A 20,038-nucleotide genomic window follows, 5' to 3' on the forward strand; every position below is an offset into this window, starting at 1 on the left:
ACCTGATCTTCTCCCGTCGATCATTCTCTCTCATAATACTACGTGACACGACCTCAAACTTCAAGAAATCATGGCGTCCCACGCCGCGATGCTTTTGGACCCGAAGGGCTTCAAGAAACAGCGGCAGACCAATGGTAAGTACTCTCACGCCTACCTCTTCTTCGGTGCCCAGCAACCTACAACGACACTGCGAAACTCTGCGATCTGATTTTCTCATCTCATCACTTCGCATGTCTTCCCCGCCCTCATCTTCTTCCCTCCAAAGTTCATGCAATCGACTCGGTCGAATCCTCAAGCTCACTTTCTTTCTCAGGCGCATCGCAGGAAAATTCAAACCGGTCATCACTCAGCTCTCCGTCTTCGATCGTTCCAGCAGGAACTATTCCCCTCTCACGCTCTCACCCCCATCACGCGCATCCTTCGCCGAAGATGGCCTCAACCTCGACTTTGCCACAGCGCGATATGAAACCATCCACAGCTTCGCAGATGGAAGAAACCAAGCCCGACTCAGATATAAAGGTGCAGTTCATGACTATAAACAATGACGGAAATGAGAGCGAGACAAAACGCAGTTACCACGATATCAGCGACAGCGAGGATGGTGCGCGTCCTGGTTCTCTCATTGAAGGCATGTTTGATGTGGAGCGCCGCAAGAACCAGCCCATCAAGAAGATCAAGACCGATGATTCTACGGAGAATGTGTTGGCTCCTCATAACACTGTTGCCATCTCTAGTAACTCGGGTCTTGGACAGTGGATGAAAGAAGGCGAGGCCAAACCCGGCACCACTCCTACTCCCGGCCTGTCTGATGTGGTGGACCTGACCGCAGGTATGATATTTCAGGATGAAAAGGGGTTAGTAGATATTAACAGCCTGGCAGACCTCTCAACAGCAGCCCCGGATGACGACGACTTAGAAGTCACTGGGTCGAACAACCTCAGCACCCAGCGGGTCTGTTATGGCAAGATCGACAATGCGATGATCAATGCAAGCCTGGTACCAAGACCACCAAACACTGCATTCATAGGCTCTTCGTACGACTGGCCCTCCATGAAGCTGGCCACACGACGGGTCTCGGGGCCTGGTTTTCGCATTGACGTCGCGGATCCCCATGGCAAAGTCTTCGGCATGGTGGATGCGAAGACCGCGCATGCGCTGTGTCCTTTGCTAGATTCTGAAAAGGTAAACCTGGAGTTGACTGCGCGTCTCGATTTTCGAAAGAAGGTGCCCGGTGAAATCATCTGGAGCCCCACGTCAGGCATCTACCGCGCTTCAATAAATCTCTATGGCGAGCGACAGTCTGCGGAGATGGTCGGCAATTTCCTGGGCCACCATAACGTTTGGCTGGGTACACCGAACTCCGTCGAACAGGGAATCCCAGTCTTCAACCCTCATGTTGAGAGACGACGTGCCATGGCAGCGGCCGCTCAATTGAACAACAACTCCGGGCGTGGACGCCCGGGCTCAGGGATCAACTACGAGGTCCGTACAGCAGAAGAGGTCAACGATGCTGTTATGAAGATGTTCGATCAGCTTGTCAGTGCTGACATCCCGACTATGGAGCCGACACCTCATATCAAGACCCCCCTGCTGCACCATCAGAAACAGGCCCTGTGGTTCATGACGGAGAAGGAACAGCCACGGAAATTCGGTCCCAAGGAAGAAGATAACAATTCCCTGTGGCGAGTTGAGTACCAAGCCAACGGAAAGCAACGCTACCGAGAAATAATCAGCGGGATTGTCATGGAAGAAGAGCCGCCGCAGATTTTGGGTGGATTGCTGGCTGACATGATGGGTCTGGGGAAGACCCTCAGTGTTCTCTCCCTGGTCACGGCCTCCCTCTTTACAGAGGCTCGAGAGTGGGAACGTACGATGCCGTCTCGTGATCTCGTTCGGCGCTTCCCTGGAATTCGCAATACCCGTACGACGCTCTTGGTCGTTCCGTTGAGCACGGTCAGCAACTGGGTTTCCCAGATCAAAGAACACCTGAAGCCGAGATCGGTATCCTACTACGTCTTCCACGGCTCATCCCGCACGAACGATGTGGATGAGCTTTCCAAATACGACCTTGTCATCACCACTTACAGCATTGTCCTCAGTGAGGTCTCTGGACGAGGATCGAAGCGCGGAGTGAGTCCGCTGGCCAAGATGAATATGTTCCGGATTGTCTTGGATGAAGCACATATCATCCGTGAGCAGAACGCCGCGCAGACCAAGGCAATCCTAGGTCTCTGCTCCCAGCGTCGATGGTCGGTCACCGGTACACCCATCCAAAACCGCCTGGAAGACTTGCTGTCTGTCACCAAGTTCCTCGGCTTGTTCCCCTATGACGACCGGTTTCGGTTCAGCCAGCACATCCTGAGCCCCTTCAAGACTGGAGACCCGACCGTCCTCGCCAGCTTGCGAGTTCTGGTGGATTCGTTCACCTTGCGCCGTGTCAAAGACAAGATCGACCTGCCTCCCCGCGAAGACAAGATCATCAGCCTTACTTTCACGGAGAAGGAGCAGCAGTTGCATGAGTTCTTCCGCAACGAATCCCAGGTGATGATGCGCGTGATTGCCAACGAAAGCAAAACCAAAATGGGCGGCCGAGTGTATCACCATGTGTTGAAGGCCATGATGATCCTGCGACAGGTCAGCGCTCACGGTAAAGAACTGTTGGGCATTGAGGATCGAGAGAGGACCAAAGGACTGAGTGTGCAAGATGCGATTGACCTGGAAGAAGGTGCCAACGACAACACCGCCCCCGCCAACGACAAGAAAGCGTACGACATGTTCTTACTGATGCGGGAGTCTTCGGGCGACCAGTGTGCTCTGTGCAGCAAGCGCCTAGAGGAACCGCTGACCGCGTCTGGAGAAGTTAATCGCAAGGCTCCGATGGCGATCTTCTTGCCTTGCTTCGACGTTTTGTGTCCCGATTGCTTTTCGGCCTGGAAGCAGACCTTCGACACACAGTCGGGCGCCGATATCAAGTGCCAGGTCTGTGACGGGTGGATCCCTGTCTCCTACTCGACGATCACCCCTGCTGGCCTGGAACATCATATCACCACGGAACAGCAGAGCCGCAAGCAGGGTAAGACTTTCGGAGAGTACGAGGGCCCTCATACCAAGACCACCACGCTGGTGAATCACCTCCAGGACATCGTGGCGGAAAGCGAGGCCTTGACAGACGAGCCCCCCATCAAAAGCGTCGTCTTCTCCGCCTGGACCTCCCACCTGGATCTGATCGAGGTTGCACTGCGCGACAACGGACTGACGGGATTCACCCGACTCGACGGAACAATGACCCTCGCAGCGCGCGGTAAAGCCCTCGAAGCCTTCGCCAAGGACGATTCCATCACCATTCTCCTCGCCACCATCGGCGCTGGGGGCGTTGGCCTCAATCTCACATCTGCCTCGCGGGTGTTTGTCATGGAGCCACAGTACAACCCAGCGTCAGTGGCCCAGGCCGTCGACCGCGTCCACCGACTCGGCCAGAACCGTCTCGTGCGGACACACCAATTCATCATGAAGGACAGCATCGAAGAGAAGATCCTCGAGCTGGCGAAGAAGAAGCAGCAACTGGCTGATATGAGCATGAATCGCGGCAAGCTCGATAAGCGGGAGGTACAGGAACAGCGCATGAGTGAATATCGCAGCCTGTTCAAGTAGCTTCCCTCCCTTTCCCATCTTCTTTTCTCTCTACATTATGCCTCCTCTCTCCACTATCGACCTATGCTTCAATGCATCACGTCCCTACCCTCCAGACCGCCGCTTCGTTTTTTTCTGGTGGCAGACATCATGATGCCCAGAGTCTGGGTTTGTTTCCTTTCCTTTGCTGTTTTTTGATACGCTTCATTTGATACCCGGCCGGACAAAAGGAGGTTTTTTCACATATGGCGCTTTTTCCTTGTCATCTGTTTTCTTTTTTTGCTTTTAACTGGACAGCCGCTATACACGCCTGGATACATGACTAGATCGAGTTTTATCATATCAATTTGCATGCTGCAGAGTCTAGTTTTGAATTTTCGTTTTAAAAGATAACTAGCAGCTCTTGGTATCATTGATGAAACATATCCTCCGTAACGCCTAGACCGATGCAAATAAAGTATCCATCCCCGATATCAAATCAAGCCCCATCATTCCCGAAATAACCTGGTTACGTCTCATACTCCCTCTCCCCATAAACACCCACCGCCACCGCACCAAGCACGCCCTCCAACCTCCCCCTCAGCCTCTTCAACTCCCTTACCCTCACAACCCGCTCCCTCTCCACCTCCCTCAACTCCACCTCCAACTCCCGGATCTTCGTCTCCTGCTCCGCCTCCGAGGCCCCGATCCCGGGGAGCACAGAGATCAGGTACTCGATCTGCTGCTCCTTGATAATCAGGTCGCGGGCGAGTTCGCGCTGGCGCGCGGCAAAGGTACGTGGGGAGTCTGGCGCTGGTAGGAGGTTGGGGTCTTCTTCTGCTCCGGCCCCTGCTCCTGCGCCAGATTGTTGGTTTTGCTGTTGGGCGAGGAGAGGAGATGTTTGTCCTTGTGCCGCTGTTGCGGCGGCAACTGAGGCTGGGATTGGAGGGGAGGTGGTGTTCTTGGGCATCTTCGCTAGTGCGGGTGCGGCGTTCGGGATGTCGGCTGGTGTTGTGGCGGGGACATTGTCGTGGTAGGTTGTGAGGTAGCCGAGTGTTGCGTAGAATTGGGTTGCGAGCTGTTCTTGAGGTGAGTATGTATGCGGTGGTTGCTATGAAAGAAGGGAGGAGGGAGACGGACTTGGTCGAGGCAGGTTTGGAGCTGGGTGAGGATGTCGGCCATGGTGCCGAGTTGGGGGGGTTATGTGTCGCGGACGGGAGGAGAGAAAGGTAGACAGAGGATGGTGAGGAAGTTGGAGTACCAAGTCAGTAGTGGGATTGAAGAAACCAAAGACAGTCAACGCGATGCGGAGAAAACGGAGCTCTCCAATGCGGTGAGGCTCGTTCTTCCCTCCTGCACACCTCAATGCGACCCCTACGCCTTCGACTACTCCATGCGCAGAACCTCTCTCCACGTCTTCGACTCCCTGTAACGCATTTCTCCACATGCGCAACCCGTCATGACCTGCGCCCGTTGACCCGGCGCCTCTTCAAGTTCCCCACCGCACCAACCCCCTCAACGCACCACCACGACCTCCCGAGCTTCCTCTCCTACGCTGAGCGCATCTCCCTCCCGCAAACAAGCACCGTCTACGTTGGCACGCACTACGAATACACCGTCCTCCACAAACTGCGCCAATGCGCGCTCACCCTCCACCGCGTCGGCGGGCGCGACGACGCAGGCATTGACCTAATGGGGACATGGCACCTCCCCGAGCGAGAGCGGGAGCTTGCCCTGCGCGTCGTGGTGCAGTGTAAATCCCTGAAAACCAAACTGGGGCCGAACCTCGTCCGGGAGCTGGAGGGTGCGCTGCGCAATGCGCCGGTGGGGTGGCGCACGGAGCAGACGGTGGGGATGCTGGTGAGTCCGCGCGAGGCTACGAAGGGGGTGCGCGATGCGATGGCGCGGAGTGGGTATCCGTTGCTGTGGATGATGGTTGAGCGGGATGGGACGATGCGTCAGGCGCTTTGGAATGCGAGGGCTGAGCTGCTGGGGCTTGGGCCGTTGGGGGTCGAGACGAGGTATACCGGTGGGGATGGCGGTGGGGATCTGTCGGAGAATGTGTCTACGGAGGTTGCCTTGACCTGGGACGGGGCCGATATTCCGGACATGGACTGCGTGGAGCAGGATCTGGAGCGTGTGGAGGACCAGTGGGCTGCCTCGTGGGGAGTGGCTCCGTCGGAGAAGGCGGCGTTGTTGGAAGCCATTGAGAACCTGTGCCTGGAGAGTAGTATCCCTTCCGGAGCAGACAAGGTATCTGCATCTGATCGGACGAAAGTCTTGCAGACGATGCAGGAACGGGCACGGCAGAGACACGGGGAATAATGTAGAATAGCTGTATGATTCATGAACCTGACAAGAACGACTCCAAAGGGTATAATAATTCCTCCATTCCAAACGCCCCCAGTAACCAATTCGATCCCGCTTTATCCTTGTACCGTCTGCCACAAGTAGTTGGCATAGAAGAATCGTGAGAACTTGGGGTCGATATTAACGACGTGCACGTCTCCCTTGCGACTATTGCGAATGACGGCCCGGTTGAAGTTGCCCGCGTTGTCGGGCTCGATATCGACCCCGAGCGAGCGGTAAATCTTCAGACGTAGACTGAAAAAGAATTTCCGGTCAGTAACTCTCCAAAAAAAAAAGTCCAGAACGGTCTACTCACATGGTCGCATCATCCGCCTCACGCTCCCGGCGCGTGGTCTCATCGCCCTCCAACCCCTGCGCCTCCAGATCCGCCAGTCTCTCCTTCAGCATCTCCAGCTCGCTCTCAAGGCGCTCGCTTTCAATCTCAAGTTCGGAGGCAGCCTTGGCGATGCGGAACTTCTTTGTGTCGAGCTCGACGATCTCGGCGGCGTGTTTACCAGAATCGTGGACCGCGACGGCTTCTTCGTGTTGCGTATTCAGGGAGTGGAGGTTGCGCGAGAGTTTGCGGAGGGCTGACTCGGCGTCGTGGATTCGTAGGTCGCGCGACTGCTGGAGCGTGCCGAGGGAATCATTGATGCGCGTGACGGCTTGTCGGTCCGGGTGGATGTTGAAGTTGCCGATGGTGTGGTGGATCAGCTGTCCGAGTTAGGATCTTACCAGATGTTGACTTCCACAAGGATACATACCGTGGCGGGCTCCTCGTCGAGCAACATGGTGTGTGTTGTGTGGTGAGTGTAGAGTCGTGTTGTGTAGTGGGGGAAGTGGTTCCGTTCAGGTTTGTTTGGTTGCGGCAGCAACAGCCACTGATAGGTTAGTGGATGGCACCGCCCGGCTGATCTTCTTCCCTTCCCCCCGATACTTGCTTCTGCCTTCTACACACTCACACCACTTCGTCATATCCTCCAACATGACCAGCCTTCCATGTGCGTCTCTTCTGCTGCTCCCGGGTTCTATCCCATTTGCTAATAACAAGTTGCAGACGCCGCAGATGCGGAAAGGTCCGTGGAATATTCATTCGCTGAAGCCTGACGCAATAGCACTGACCACCAGTTTCCAGCCCATTGAAGCCAGCAGAGCTCCAAGTCCTGCGGGCACAATATGAGAAAGAGGGCGACTATGTCGGAATCCAGACCAAGTTCAACTACGCATGGGTATCTACCTCCCACCTCAGTCTCGGAGAGGCATTTGTGATGCGCCATGGCTGACCTCATTCTCCCCCCAACAAACAGGGCTTGATCAAATCCAACACCCGCCCCGATCAACAAGAGGGCGTCCGCCTACTCTCCGAGATCTTCCGCGCAGCCCCCGAGCGACGACGCGAGTGTCTGTACTATCTTGCGCTGGGCAACTTCAAGCTAGGCAACTACGGCGAGGCCCGTCGGTACAACGACCTGCTGCTCGAACATGAGCCCGCCAACCTGCAAGCTGCGAGTCTCGGATCGTTGATTGATGACAAGGTGGCCAAGGAGGGCCTGATGGGCATCGCGATCGTGGGTGGCTTGGCTGTGGCCGCTGGCGTGGTGGGCAGTCTCGTTTTCAAGGGAGCGAGAAGACGGTAGAAGATGCAAGGCACACTGTGAATAGTAATGTGGTTCGGGGGTCTACGATTCTCTCGGGAGCATACGACGGCGTTATCTCGTTTGTTTAACTATCTTGTCTTTCTTCTCTGTCACTCTACTCTACGCTCTTCGCCCCTGTGGGTGTGTGTTGCTACATAACGAACGAAATACCAAACTATCGTATATGCCTGTCCCCTGTGGTTATAAGATCGAAAACATCCAACACCAAAACCACAAGAAGGCATCTGATAGTGATCGGGCTGCCTCCTATTAGCCACGGCGTTGCCTCATGATCCACCGATTTGCCTGAACGCATCAACGTCATTCCTTCTTTCCCCGGCTCTTCTTCTTTTCTTTTTCAACCCATCCTCTCCCTCTTCTCTCTCCTTGGTTTTTCTTTCACTTCGATAATGTCCCTGGAGGGCATCATCTCGTCCCGCCGATAAGTCCAGATCATGACTCGCGTGCCATTCGAGCGAGCCCTCTCTTCAACCTCGGCCTTCTAATCGGCTTCCCATCTCAACCCTTATCGCGCCCCGCCGCGCGCGCCTCCACTACCCGCGTTTGCATCACCGATACCTCTCTCTACCTCTCTCGACTCTCTCTCAATCCCGCCATGTCTGAGGTCGGTGACCGGATGTTCTGCCATGCCTGTGGCGGAGTCTGGTTACGAGATGAGAGCGGACTGACCTGCCCGCACTGCGCATCCGACTTCACAGAGATCGTACGACACCCTTGGTTTAGTTCTTTGTGGATTGTTTTTTTCTAACACCTCCCGATCTCTGCAGATTGAAATACCTCCAGAAGAAACCCATGATGATCCGCCAGAGCTAGAACCCATCGATCGCACATCGCCACACCATTTCAACCCACTAGACCCTTTAGCAGACCATAACCCATGGGCACGGCCAGAGAGCCCGGAAGAACGGGGGGAGTACGGTGACAGCTTCTTCGCCGGCGGTGGATCACCCGCCTACTCCCGTCGCTTATATCGATCACCCGATGGTCGGTTCACCTTTAGCAGCACCACCATTGGCGGCGGATCTTCGCCACACCCGGGAGGCGGGCAACCCAATCCTCTAGTTCCGATGATGGTGCAGAGCTTGGATATGATCTTCCAGGGTCTCGCAGAAACCTATAACCACCAGGGACATCAAGGACTGTCCGAGGATCCATCCCATATGGGCTCACCAGGCTGGGGTGAGTCTCATTCTCCCCGTGCAAGTGCCCCGCCTGGTGCAGAGGGCTTGTTCCCGCGTGATGCAAATGCTCCACAGCCTATGGTCCCGCCAGTAGGGAATCTAGCCGAGTATGTTTCTTCTCTTGTTACATGAGCCGCCTAACTAATTTTCGATCAGGTTGTTGGATGCTTTCCGGACAGACTTCGGGGCCCCAAGGAGAGGTGGCATTCGGGGTCCTCACGTCATGACGGGCCCGAACCCTCTTGCCATCCTTTCGACATTGTTCAACGCAGACCACAATGGAGACGCAGTATATTCCCAGGAAGAGCTGGACCGGGTGATTTCACAGTTAGTCGACCAGAACGTCAATGGTACGGCAGCCCCACCGGCATCAGGGACCGCAATCCACAATCTGCCAAAGAAGAAGATAGATCAACAGATGCTGGGGACGGATGGCAAAGCCGAGTGCTCGATTTGCATGGAGGCGGTGGACCTCGGCACAGAAGTCACCGTGTTGCCCTGCACGCATTGGTTTCATTTTCCTTGCATCGAGGCATGGCTGAGCCAACATAATACGTGCCCGCACTGCCGGCGGGGCATCGATTCTGCCGGAGGGTGAGTGTGAGAGCCGATCTAGGGAAGGGTTCCTAACTAACACGCATATCTTGAACAGAACCGGCGCAGGCACTAGCGAAAACCCGGTTGTCATTCCAGATAGTCCTGAACAGGTGGCCCCCCAGCGACGGCGCAGCTCTGTCTTGACTGTCCGCAGTGGCCGTTCTTCTAGGTCTGCAGAAGCCAGGGAGCCTGTCTCTCGACGGACCAGCCGAAGTGATAACAGCCATGGTGGAGGTGGCGGGGGGATCTCGGGCTGGGTTTGGAGCCGATTTGGTGGAAGCAGCTAAACCACTATAGTTGGGTCTTCCGTACTTTTCTACCCAGGATGTACTGTCTTTCCCACACATCCTGTTTCAGCGATACAAGATGTCATGACTTATTTCTCTTTATTCATACCCCCAGCAGCCTCACTACTACATAGTCACCAACCCCTTTGGCAATGGGTTTTTCTCTGTGAGCTGTGCTGTCCATCTACATCTCTCTTTCTGTGTCGACTCGACCATTGTATGGGATACAATAACATATCAATTGTAGCCATTCATGAGGGCATCCCTACTTTATTAGATGATTGAGTCTAGTGTTTTCATATATCAAGCCCTTGCAGCATAAATCTGACTGTCTAGTTCCCCCGATACTCCCCCTTCGCAGCACGCTCACACACATCCCGCAGAACACCACCCAGCCACTCGAAATCACTCTTCTCCAGATACACCTGAGCGCTCAGCCGGACCCACAGCCACGGGCCGTGGGCAAAAGGTGGAACAAACGTTTTGTACTGATCCATGAGCGTGCGCTTGATCCACGCCTCCACAAGGAGAGCATCCTCCGCGGAGAACGTAGCCAACGGCTCCGGCTGTTGTATCTTTTCCTCGCCGGAGGGGATATCAATGGCAAGAGGCAGACGGACCGTGGTCATGGTACACCGGCGCATGTTGCTGATCTCGCCGGGCTTGAGATCCGGTTCCTGGAGCACATCCGTGCCCAGCGCGGCGGAGACAGCGTCGGCAGCGTCGTTGGCTAGACGCTCGCAGTACGAGATGATGGCGTCTTCGCCGCCGCAGACTTCTTCTCTGAATTTCAGCGCCGCGGGCACGCACAGGTATGCCGAGTCGTCGCTGGTGGCGACGAACTCGAACAGTTCCTCGAAGGGAGTCTTCGCCGTTGGCACCTGAGGGTCTTTCAGGACTGAACCTTTGGTCGCGGCTGATGTTGGCGCGGGAATGAACCCCCAGGAGGTTGGGAGGGTGGTCCGCACGAAATGCTGGTTGCGCTTGGGGACGTAGAGAACTGCTGCGCTGCGGGGGGTGTAGAGCCATCTGTCATTATCCGTTAGTACCGGCGGAGGAAGGCTGTTGACGGAGGGTTCCATACTTGTGGCAGTTCGAGGTGAAAAAGTCCGGCTGCAGCTTGCTCAGATCCAGATGGATGTTTCCAATGCCGTGCGCTCCGTCAATGACACTGAGGATTCCCTCTTCGCGACAGATCGCCGTGAACCGCTCAAAGGGGAAGCGAACGCCCGGGTTACTGACGACAGTATCGAAGACTGCCGCGCGGACGGTGAGCTTCTCAACCTCACGAGCGTGGCGCACAACCTCGTGGAAGCGGCGCACCAGCTCGTCCTCCGCAATGGGGAACTGAAAGGCCACTTTGCGACCCTGGACCCCGTTCCGTTCATTCAGGGAGATGATCCCCCTCTCGACAGCCCCGTAGACGGGGTCAAAGTAGACGACGGCTTCATTGGACTTGAACGCGAGATTGTGCAGCACCGTCGCAACGCCCGTGGTGGCGTTCTTGACGAACACGCACTCGTCTGTCGGGGCATTTAAGATTTTGGCTGTCGCCTCGCGCGCCGCGTCCAGGTATACGACGTGCTGTTGGCGCACGTAGATGTCCGGGTTTGCGTCGGCGATATCCAGAAATTTGCGCTGGGCGGCGCCCACTGCTGCTGGATGTGCGCCGAAGGAGCCTGGCCGGAGTTAATTGAGCACTCTGCAGATAAAATAATCCTGGGTGATCCATACCGTGGTTGAGGTTCTTGTAGGCCGGGTCAAAGAGCCAATGCTTGAGCATGGGCTTGCCAAATGGTGTCAATTGGTCTTTTGGGGAGTCGTTCACGGCCAGGTCGGCCATTGCGCGGTCCATTTTGATTTTCCAATGGAAGAGCAGTTCTAGGTATGTCGAACGAGGCAACCTGCCAGCTGAGCTGTGCTTAATAGGCTAGTGATTCGAGGTGGCCCCGCATGAGTCAGAACAGAGCTACCTTTCGGCCCTACCCGCCGCTGGCCGAATCTGGTTGGCATCGTGTCGACCCTGGAACGAAGGTGAATGTGTAGTATCCTTGTAGGAATAAGCAATAACCATGGGATACCATGTCGGATAGCAGAATATACATACATGTATACTTCACAGTGCCTACTCCGACCGGGAGAGTCGGAGCTATGGAATGTGGGGTTCTCGCGGAGAGAAAAGGTGTGCTCGGCCGATCTAAATCCTATTGATCCCGTAGGATGGAAACGGTCAATTACGCCCAAAAACCTACAGGGTCACCGTTGCCCGAGACCAAACCATGAATTCTGGAGACGGACACACATGGAACTCACTACTAGTCCCCTCTGTCCCTTATTGCGCCGATCACTTGGAACATTTGTGATCAGTCGACTGTCAGAGAGACGCAGCTATCCGAGCAGGGATACGGTGGACCCGGCAGGTCAGACAATGGCGGGGATCGGCGGGAGACAATGTTGCCTTTTCGAGGCCATCAGCGTCCAGCAGGAGGTTCACTCTGGCAATTCCCCCGATGATTGGCGCCAGAAATGTACAGACGGCCGCTAGCTCCGCTGCCTGAACGGCTCCGCTTCTCACGGGCGAGCAGCCTGCGGGGTGCCGTGTTGTCTGACTGGGCTTTATTATTGCCCGAGGCCGCCCACTCCGTACGCCCGCTTCCTTGACCAATTCATCCTGTACCATATTGTACGCGATGTCACCGTCATCTACCTTCGATCCGTGCGAGGAGTTGCTGCCGACGATCGTGGACCATCATGCCGCGCTCCACCCGGACAAGGTGTACGCCGAGTACCCCATCTCGCCGACAAGTTACGCGGAAGGATACCGCAAAATCACCTGTCGGGACTTGGCAAATGCAGTCAACGGCATCGCGGGATGGCTGCTGGAGCACCTTGGTCCCGGCGCCGGCGAGAAACTGACCTATATGGGTCCGAATGACCTCCGGTACACTGCCCTGGCCGTTGGGGCCCTCAAGGCGGGCTATTGCGTATGGGTTGTCACTTCCCAACAAATATTACATACTGATCAAACCCCTAGATGTTCTTCACCTCTCCTCGGAACAGCATTGCCGCCCACGCGAGCCTCCTGAAACGGTTAAATTGCAAGACTCTAATCTCGCCGAATACGCGGCCGGCGCCCATCGCGCCCATCGTGGAGGCGGTGGATGATTTGCAGGTGCTGGAAGTGGCCAGCGTGGACGAGCTGCTGGGAAAAGCATGGCCTCATGTCCCATACGAAAAGACCCTTGCGACTGCAGGGGCAGAGCCATTGTTTGTGATTCACACCTCCGGGTCAACGGGGATCCCCAAACCGATCGTTTGGACAAATGAAGCCGGCTCGAGGGCCATAAGAATGACAAAGGTGGAACCACCGGAGGGGTACGAGTGTCTGCATCTGATGCAGAAGGGAAAGCGGCTGTTCATGATGTTCCCTCCCTTCCATGTGAGGAATCCCGCAGCCAAATGTTGGACCCAATACTAAATTCGCATCAAGGGCGCTGGTCTGGCCGGCCACTTGTTCAACGCTATTCCCTTCGGCACGGTGATGATCCACCTCACACCTGTCGGCATTCCCAATGCTGCCAGCCTGGTCGAAGGACTAAAGCAGACCCCCGCGGACGGGGCCTATATCGTCCCATCCATCATCTACGAGCTGAGTCAAAGCCCGGACCTACTGGACTACTGCGCCAACAATCTTGAGATGATCATCTACGCTGGTGGAGACCTTCCACAAGCCATTGGAGACATAGTCGCGAAGCGCATCAAAGTATACAACCAGTACGGTGCCACCGAGGTGGGCCTGCTCGCAATGGTTTTGTCTAACCGGGATGTCGAAGACTGGGGGTATTCGGAGTTCCATCCGGAGCTGGGCGTGGAATTTAAGCATGTCACAGATGGACAGTACGAGCTGGTCTTGGTGCGCGACCCCAAGCATGACCCGCACCAGGTAACCTTTTTGCTTGATGACTTCAAGCATCTGCAAGAATACAACTCCAGCGATTTATTTGTGCGGCATCCAGACGAGAAGAAACCGCATTTGTGGAGGTGGCATGCGCGCAAGGATGATATCATTGTCTTTCTCAATGGCGAGAAGACAAACCCCATCACGATGGAACAGAACGTCACAGCGCGCAACCGGCGGGTGACCGGCGCACTGGTGGCCGGGGCACAGCGCTTCCAGGCTGCGCTGGTTGTCGAAGCCGCTACGGACGGCAAGGTTCTGACTCCGACTGAGCGCGCTGCACTGCTAGAAGAAATCTGGCCAAGCATTGAGAAGACGAACCAGGAGACACCTGCTCATGCGCGTATCGCCAAATCGCATGTGCTCTTCACACATCCGGATAAGCCGTTCCTCCGTGCTGGAAAGGGGACGGTACAGCGGGCTGGAAGCTTGGCCTTGTATGAGGAAGAGCTCGAAGCACTCTACCGGGAAGCTGAAACCGTGGCCGTCCAGCCTAATGGCGATACTGTGCAAGGTCCCGGGAGAAATGCAGACCGCGAAGCTGTCAAACAGTTTGTGTCTGAGACAATTGTCTCGCTGATGCGCTGGACCGACTTGAAGGATGATGACAATATCTTCATCCGGGGAATGGACTCCCTGCAGACCATCACTGCCGTCCGGATTCTCCGGCATGGACTCGAGATGGCTGCTATCTCGGTGCCTTTGATCTATATGAAACCATCCGTCTCTGACTTGACAGACGCCATCATGCAACTCAAAGAGGACGAACCCGTCGCAGCACAAGAAACAAGGGACAGCCGACTGCGAGAGAGATCTGAAATGCTCAAGCATTTCCAGGACCAGATCGACCAGATTCCCAAGCCGACGCCTGCCGCCCGCTCCACAGAGAAACACACTGTGATTCTTACTGGCAGTACCGGTGTTCTGGGAACCTACCTCCTAGACACGCTCCTCAACAACCCATCCGTCGCACACGTCTACTGTCTTAACCGACGAAAGGACAGCCGCTCTGCACAGCTCGAGTCCAACAAGACCTGCCATCTAGGCACGACCCTCGACTTCACCCAGACAACCTTCCTAACAGGCGATCTATCCAAAGAGCAATTCGACCTCCCAGCCGAAACGTACCAGACCCTCCGCGATACCGCAACGGTAGTCATCCACAACGCCTGGCCAGTCAACTTCAATTTGAGTCTTTCGTCATTCACACCCCAGCTCCAGGGCATCGTCAATCTACTCTCTTTCTGCGCCGGCACCGCATCTCCTCCCCGTCTCTTCTTCGTGTCTTCCATCAGCTCGGTAATGGGCCACCCCACCAAGTCTGGAATCATACCAGAAGAAAGCATCGTCACGGACACGCCTGCTCCGAACGGATATGCAGAGAGCAAATACTTATCCGAGCAGCTACTCGCACACGCCGCCAGCAAACTATCCATCCCGCTATTGCTCGCACGCGTGGGCCAGATAGCAGGCGCAGCACGAAAGTCCGGTCTCTGGAACAGAGCCGAGTGGTTCCCCAGTCTGGCGCTCAGCTCGCGGCATGTCGGCGCCATACCGGATACGTTGGGCCCCAGCATGAATCGCATTGACTGGGTGCCTGTTGATCTGCTCTCGGAGGTACTCGCCGGTCTGGCCCTGAGCGAAAGCTTTGCGCCTGGCTCTGTCGAGGTGTTCCATCCTCATAACCTGCACCCACAATTGTGGGTATCGATTCTGCCGGCGGTGCAGAAGGAACTGTCTTCTGGGCGGGACAAGGAGCTGGAGGTTATTCCCCTTGGAGAATGGATTGTGCGTGTTCGGAGGGATATGGAGGAGAAGGGAAGAGCCCAGGACGAGGATTTGGAGACGTTGCTTCGGTCGAACCCGGCTGTGAAGCTGTTGGAGTTTTATGAGGGGCTCGATGTTCAGGGTAAGGAACAGTCTTCGCTGGCTAATGTCTTCGAGACATCTCGGACAGCGGGCAGGAGTGAGGCGCTGCGTGCTGTGCCGGCCATTGATAAGGAGTGCATTGCTAAGTGGATTGGGGAGTGGGTGGATGCTTCTGAGTGAATTGTCCCTGGTATACATGGCCAAATAATGTGTATCTAAGATATGAGACTTGAAGTACCGTATGTTGAAATGAATTGATGATATTGTCTATTGTTCCCCGACTGGATAACAATATAACGGGGTACGGATGTCCATTGCAAAAACGGAAAGAAAGAAAGTCAGGAACGCAAAGCAAAGTCCATAGTTGACCGGTAGAAAAAAGGTCAATGTAATGAAGAGTTGTGAAAATTCCCATGATCATGCCACGAGCAAGCTGCCTTGCTCAGTTCCGTCTCAGCCTTGACCCCCAGTTAGAGGGCACTGCACTCCTCCACGGTCCGGCCACAGCACACGGGGAAGAGCTTCGACCAGAACTCGTACACCTGGGGTCGTTTCTCTTTTTCGGTTACCAACCAGCGAGCAAACGGCGCCTCGGTCTCGAATGGGTTGGAGCTTCGATAGATAGTCACCTGAAACACATTAAGACATGGAAACTTCGAAACAAAATGAAAGCTCACCTCGTCATAACGCTTCAGAGCCTCATGGTACTTGTCCGAAAGCCCAAGGCTCCAGAGAGTATCAATACGAATACGCCTCGCCGCAATGTTGTACGCCCGAGAGAGCAGATCCCGTTCCGTGAACAAAACATCGCCAACGGAAATGCCACCGGGCAACCTGAGGCATTGGCGGGTATACACCATCTCAATGAGACGAGTGAGCATGTCCGCTTCCCATGTCTCGAGGAGCGGGTGGTGAAACGCTTTGACGTGCCGATGGAGAAGGAAGAGCTCGCGCTTCAGCCGAAGCGAGTTTGCCTGCAACTTTGCGACCTTGTGCTGGATATTGGAGTGGGTTGTTTGCATCATGGCGTGGGAACGACTGTAGCGGCTCTGGGTCTATAGTTAGCGAGCGTTCTGTGGATTATGCCTCCGGGGGTATAGCTTCGGGGGTATAATTACTAGAGTTACGTCGTAGTCCCGAGACTGGGAAGGATCATTTGGCAGGGGAACTGGGCCTTGGATGCGGGACATGGTGAGAGGGAGTCGTGGATGAGATACTGCAGCTGGACGGGAGATCATGATGATGAGGCGGATGGATATACAGGAACAAGTAAAGAAAGGAGAGTAGTTGTTCTGCAATGAGTGTGTATTTCAACCGTGTTGACAGAGAGCGTGTGTTGTTCAAGAGAAGAAGAAGGCCTAGGGTTACGACAAGAAAGCACGGCCAGATCTAAAGCTTGCTGGGCCCGGACTTGCCAAACTCCACCACCAACTTGCCAAATTGCTTGCCCTGCTTCATATCCTCAAACAGCCCGTCGATTCCAGCCAGATCCTCCAGGTCCGTCTGCAATACCCGCGACACTACCGGATGGATCTTGTGGGTCTTGACAAACTCCACCATCTCCTTGAACTCCTTGCGAGAGCCCATGGTCGAGCCTCGCACGTCGATGTTCTTCAGCACCGCCTGCATCAGGAAGGGCATCTTGGGAGACACCGTCATGCCATACACAGAAATCACACCACCAGCCTATGGATTGATGTTAACACCATCCCACCGAATCGGTACAGATCAAAACTCACCTTGAGCAGCCTGGCGGCCTTCTCGATGGAATCACCACCAGCACCGTCGATGATGGCATCGAAGTTCTTCTTGCCCGAGGGCAGCATGCCCAGAAGTTTCTTATCCCATCCGGCCTCTTTATAATTGACACCCCCCTTGGCTCCCAATTGCACAGCCTTTTGGATCTTCTCCTCGCTCGAACTCGTCACGAAGACATCAGCACCTCGAGCAGCTGCAAACCTCAGGGCCATCAGCGCAACGCCTCCGCCAATGCCAGTCACTAACACAGCAGCCCCCTTGCCCGAGTTCCGCTCGCCCGCCTTCGACACGAGGGCCCGCCACCCGGTCAGTCCCGTCAGCGGCAGAGCAGCAGCTTCCGCATCGGAGAGGTGCGAGGGCACTTCTTCGACTTCCCCTTCCTCAATGGCGATATATTCCTGCAAAGTACCCTTGTCATAGACCTTGGTCCCTCCCATAATGCGGTAACCCGTCGCTTCTTCAGGTCCGTCCGGCGAGTCCTTCCAGCCCACGCCGGGGTTCAGAATCACCCGCTTGCCCTGCCATTTCTCCGGGTTCGAGACATTGGGGCCAGCGCCAACCACTACGCCCGCGCCGTCGGCTAGAAGTGGCACATCGAATGTCAACCCGGGGTAGAGGTGCTGTCGGAGGAAGAGATCTCGGTGATTGAGCGAGGCGGCAGTTAGCTTCACAAGCAACTCTTTGCCCTGCGGCGATGGCTTGGGAACTGTGCGCAGTGACAGTGGGTAGTAGACCTGCCCTGGTTTGCCGGGCTTGCCGTCAATGGGCGAGATATAGATCGCCTTGGACATGGTTGTTCGGCGCGTGCTCGGCTTTCCTTTCAGTGCGGGGAATGTGGTGGTGCTTATCGATAATGAATGGAATCGGCAGGGTCGTGATGCTGAAGCATAGGCGCACTGTGAGGAATTGTTGGAGACCTGAGGATAAGACGATATCAAGATCTGAAACTGCTAGAGTTGTTTCTGGGGTTTCGGTGGTTCTCTTCCAAGGTTCGACATAATATAGGCTTAAACCTCGGCTCGGCCCACGGGGCAAGGGAATGACTTCATTACTAATTGTCCAAACTAACCAAGTTCATTATCGACCCTCTGGAGCGACGACCACGATTATTGGATGTCCGGGTGAATAATGGGAATGTGAATTGTAGACTATTTAAGAAACACTGCTCTCTATATGCAAAAACCAGAGGATGCCAGGACAAACCAGCAAAACAGCACAACATTCATCGAGGATCTACATTGGTCACCTTCTCCCATACCCCATTGTAGGCCGGTACGCCCACCAAGAAGGGTAATGGTGATGGGGGCATCGCGATTCGTCGATGTCTCCGTCGCTGCCCGCTCCCACGTCCACCGAGATCTCAGACATCATGTCGTCGTCAACGGGGTAGTAAGCGATATCCGAATAGCCATCGCAGGTGTGAACGCAGTTCGGGCATCGAGCTTCCGTCTCCAGGTTTGAACGCGGCCTACTTGAGCGTCTGGATCGGGCCGTTCTGTGTCGCTGACCGTCAGTCGAATGGTACGAACAAGGTGGCGCAGGGACTGGGGATGCCGGGTAAGGGGCACCGTGATGATGATGCTCGCAACAATGCATTTTAGGAGCCATGTGACAATGGTGGCGCGGTGTTGCAGCGGAAGTCGCTGACTTCGCCGGTGCAGGAGCAGCTTTCAGGTGGTGGCCACAGCTACACTGCTCCTTGGCCTTCGCCTTCGCCTTCTTTTGGGCGGGTTCGGGATCGTGGTGGACATGCTGGCATTGGCAGCGCTTTTTGGCCTTGTCGCAAGTCGGGCAATCGCTACCGCTCCGCATGCAATGATGGTGGGTACGTTCATTGCATCCCTCACACCGGCCGTGAGTTGCCTGCGCCGTTGTCGACTCGATCGAGGAGTCAGAGGAGCATCCTGCCAGTGACAAGGTATCTAGATCGGGCACGCCGAGGTAGACAGGCCGGATGCGCTCGCCGTGCAGCTGGCCTTTGTGGAGAGGCTTGCCTTTCCAGTACCAGGAGAAGGGGATGTCGCGGGTTGCGTACTTCATCGTTTCAGATAGAGGGGTGTGCTTAAGTCTTTTGGGGAGAGGACAATGGGGATATATGTAAGTGCGATTGATGTCTTGTAGAGCCGATCATGGTGATTCTGGTCTAGCCCTAAGTCCGTATCAGAGTGGCATGAGACCAGAGGAAGCATCATCATGAAAGAGATTCCAGTCCGAATCTAGACCGGAAGACTACAGAAAAAAAAGGGATGTAAGCTGCAGGTACCCCAGGCCGGCATGTCTCACGCTTTGTCTTTGTGCTGGCTGTGCGGCAAGGGCTGCGGTGTTTGGTGGTGAAGCAAAGGGAAAAGAAACACGTCCAAACCTGCGCCGCCAATCACGGGAAGGGCGTGGGTGGTGGTCCATCCTGTTACGACCACGCCCATGCATTGTCGCTGGATGTTTGTCTCTGCCAAGGTGGCTTGGTTTGTACGAGGATCAGATAGTCCCTGTAGGCACGTCCGGAAAGTCACTGGTACTTGCTGTCTGGCCCGGCCGTCGTACATTGTGCGTGTATTGGATACCTCCGTAATTCGCAATACACGATCTGGCCAGCCAACGCGCGCTCACGGCTGGTCCACAATACACGGTATTTTCCGTAACTGCCACGCCCTCCGCCAAAACCCATTTTTTGCTCTCTCCAAGCGAAAGACTCTCTCTCTTAGAGTCTCTTCTCTTGCTCGATAGCCTGTCGCGTTTCTTGCATTCTCTTTCCCACCCCATCTCGTCTCCCTC

At 55.3% G+C, this 20,038-nt stretch overlaps 10 protein-coding genes across 10 annotated transcripts; 5 read left to right on the forward strand and 5 right to left on the reverse strand.

The window, feature by feature from the left end:
* Nucleotides 1-70: 70 nt before the first annotated feature.
* On the forward strand, nucleotides 71-3,651 carry PFLUO_LOCUS2388 (uncharacterized protein; the record flags this gene model as incomplete). The annotated part of the gene is made up of 3 exons (XM_073779523.1): nucleotides 71-134; nucleotides 479-829; nucleotides 881-3,651. 3 exons carry the CDS (start codon nucleotides 71-73, stop codon nucleotides 3,649-3,651), a joined length of 3,186 nt encoding a protein of 1,061 aa, XP_073636469.1.
* A 487-nt stretch (nucleotides 3,652-4,138) lies between these two features.
* PFLUO_LOCUS2389 (Mediator of RNA polymerase II transcription subunit 21) lies at nucleotides 4,139-4,791 on the reverse strand (the record flags this gene model as incomplete). The annotated part of the gene is made up of 2 exons (XM_073779524.1): nucleotides 4,139-4,687; nucleotides 4,750-4,791. 2 exons carry the CDS (start codon nucleotides 4,789-4,791, stop codon nucleotides 4,139-4,141), a joined length of 591 nt encoding a protein of 196 aa, XP_073636470.1.
* A 183-nt stretch (nucleotides 4,792-4,974) lies between these two features.
* Nucleotides 4,975-5,934, forward strand: PFLUO_LOCUS2390 (uncharacterized protein; the record flags this gene model as incomplete). The annotated part of the gene is made up of 1 exon (XM_073779525.1): nucleotides 4,975-5,934. The coding sequence occupies one exon, from the start codon at nucleotides 4,975-4,977 to the stop codon at nucleotides 5,932-5,934; it is 960 nt and encodes a 319-aa protein (XP_073636471.1).
* Nucleotides 5,935-6,035: 101 nt separating this feature from the next.
* On the reverse strand, nucleotides 6,036-6,749 carry PFLUO_LOCUS2391 (putative kinetochore protein spc24; the record flags this gene model as incomplete). The annotated part of the gene is made up of 3 exons (XM_073779526.1): nucleotides 6,036-6,213; nucleotides 6,275-6,672; nucleotides 6,723-6,749. 3 exons carry the CDS (start codon nucleotides 6,747-6,749, stop codon nucleotides 6,036-6,038), a joined length of 603 nt encoding a protein of 200 aa, XP_073636472.1.
* Nucleotides 6,750-6,943: 194 nt separating this feature from the next.
* Nucleotides 6,944-7,595, forward strand: PFLUO_LOCUS2392 (mitochondrial membrane protein; the record flags this gene model as incomplete). Its single annotated transcript, XM_073779527.1, has 4 exons — nucleotides 6,944-6,959; nucleotides 7,016-7,034; nucleotides 7,094-7,187; nucleotides 7,266-7,595. 4 exons carry the CDS (start codon nucleotides 6,944-6,946, stop codon nucleotides 7,593-7,595), a joined length of 459 nt encoding a protein of 152 aa, XP_073636473.1.
* A 616-nt stretch (nucleotides 7,596-8,211) lies between these two features.
* PFLUO_LOCUS2393 (uncharacterized protein) lies at nucleotides 8,212-9,681 on the forward strand (the record flags this gene model as incomplete). The annotated part of the gene is made up of 4 exons (XM_073779528.1): nucleotides 8,212-8,319; nucleotides 8,384-8,904; nucleotides 8,954-9,391; nucleotides 9,450-9,681. 4 exons carry the CDS (start codon nucleotides 8,212-8,214, stop codon nucleotides 9,679-9,681), a joined length of 1,299 nt encoding a protein of 432 aa, XP_073636474.1.
* A 332-nt stretch (nucleotides 9,682-10,013) lies between these two features.
* PFLUO_LOCUS2394 (putative secondary metabolism biosynthetic enzyme) lies at nucleotides 10,014-11,536 on the reverse strand (the record flags this gene model as incomplete). The annotated part of the gene is made up of 3 exons (XM_073779529.1): nucleotides 10,014-10,710; nucleotides 10,766-11,360; nucleotides 11,416-11,536. The coding sequence occupies 3 exons, from the start codon at nucleotides 11,534-11,536 to the stop codon at nucleotides 10,014-10,016; spliced, it is 1,413 nt and encodes a 470-aa protein (XP_073636475.1).
* An 835-nt stretch (nucleotides 11,537-12,371) lies between these two features.
* PFLUO_LOCUS2395 (putative NRPS-like protein biosynthetic cluster) lies at nucleotides 12,372-15,688 on the forward strand (the record flags this gene model as incomplete). The annotated part of the gene is made up of 3 exons (XM_073779530.1): nucleotides 12,372-12,665; nucleotides 12,716-13,120; nucleotides 13,172-15,688. 3 exons carry the CDS (start codon nucleotides 12,372-12,374, stop codon nucleotides 15,686-15,688), a joined length of 3,216 nt encoding a protein of 1,071 aa, XP_073636476.1.
* A 290-nt stretch (nucleotides 15,689-15,978) lies between these two features.
* PFLUO_LOCUS2396 (uncharacterized protein) lies at nucleotides 15,979-16,533 on the reverse strand (the record flags this gene model as incomplete). Its single annotated transcript, XM_073779531.1, has 2 exons — nucleotides 15,979-16,137; nucleotides 16,186-16,533. The coding sequence occupies 2 exons, from the start codon at nucleotides 16,531-16,533 to the stop codon at nucleotides 15,979-15,981; spliced, it is 507 nt and encodes a 168-aa protein (XP_073636477.1).
* A 364-nt stretch (nucleotides 16,534-16,897) lies between these two features.
* PFLUO_LOCUS2397 (putative secondary metabolism biosynthetic enzyme) lies at nucleotides 16,898-18,057 on the reverse strand (the record flags this gene model as incomplete). Its single annotated transcript, XM_073779532.1, has 2 exons — nucleotides 16,898-17,194; nucleotides 17,248-18,057. 2 exons carry the CDS (start codon nucleotides 18,055-18,057, stop codon nucleotides 16,898-16,900), a joined length of 1,107 nt encoding a protein of 368 aa, XP_073636478.1.
* Between the last annotated feature and the right edge of the window lie 1,981 nt (nucleotides 18,058-20,038).

This window comes from Penicillium psychrofluorescens (assembly GCF_964197705.1).
Source record: "Penicillium psychrofluorescens genome assembly, chromosome: 2".
NCBI classification, from domain to species: Eukaryota; Fungi; Ascomycota; class Eurotiomycetes; order Eurotiales; family Aspergillaceae; genus Penicillium; species Penicillium psychrofluorescens.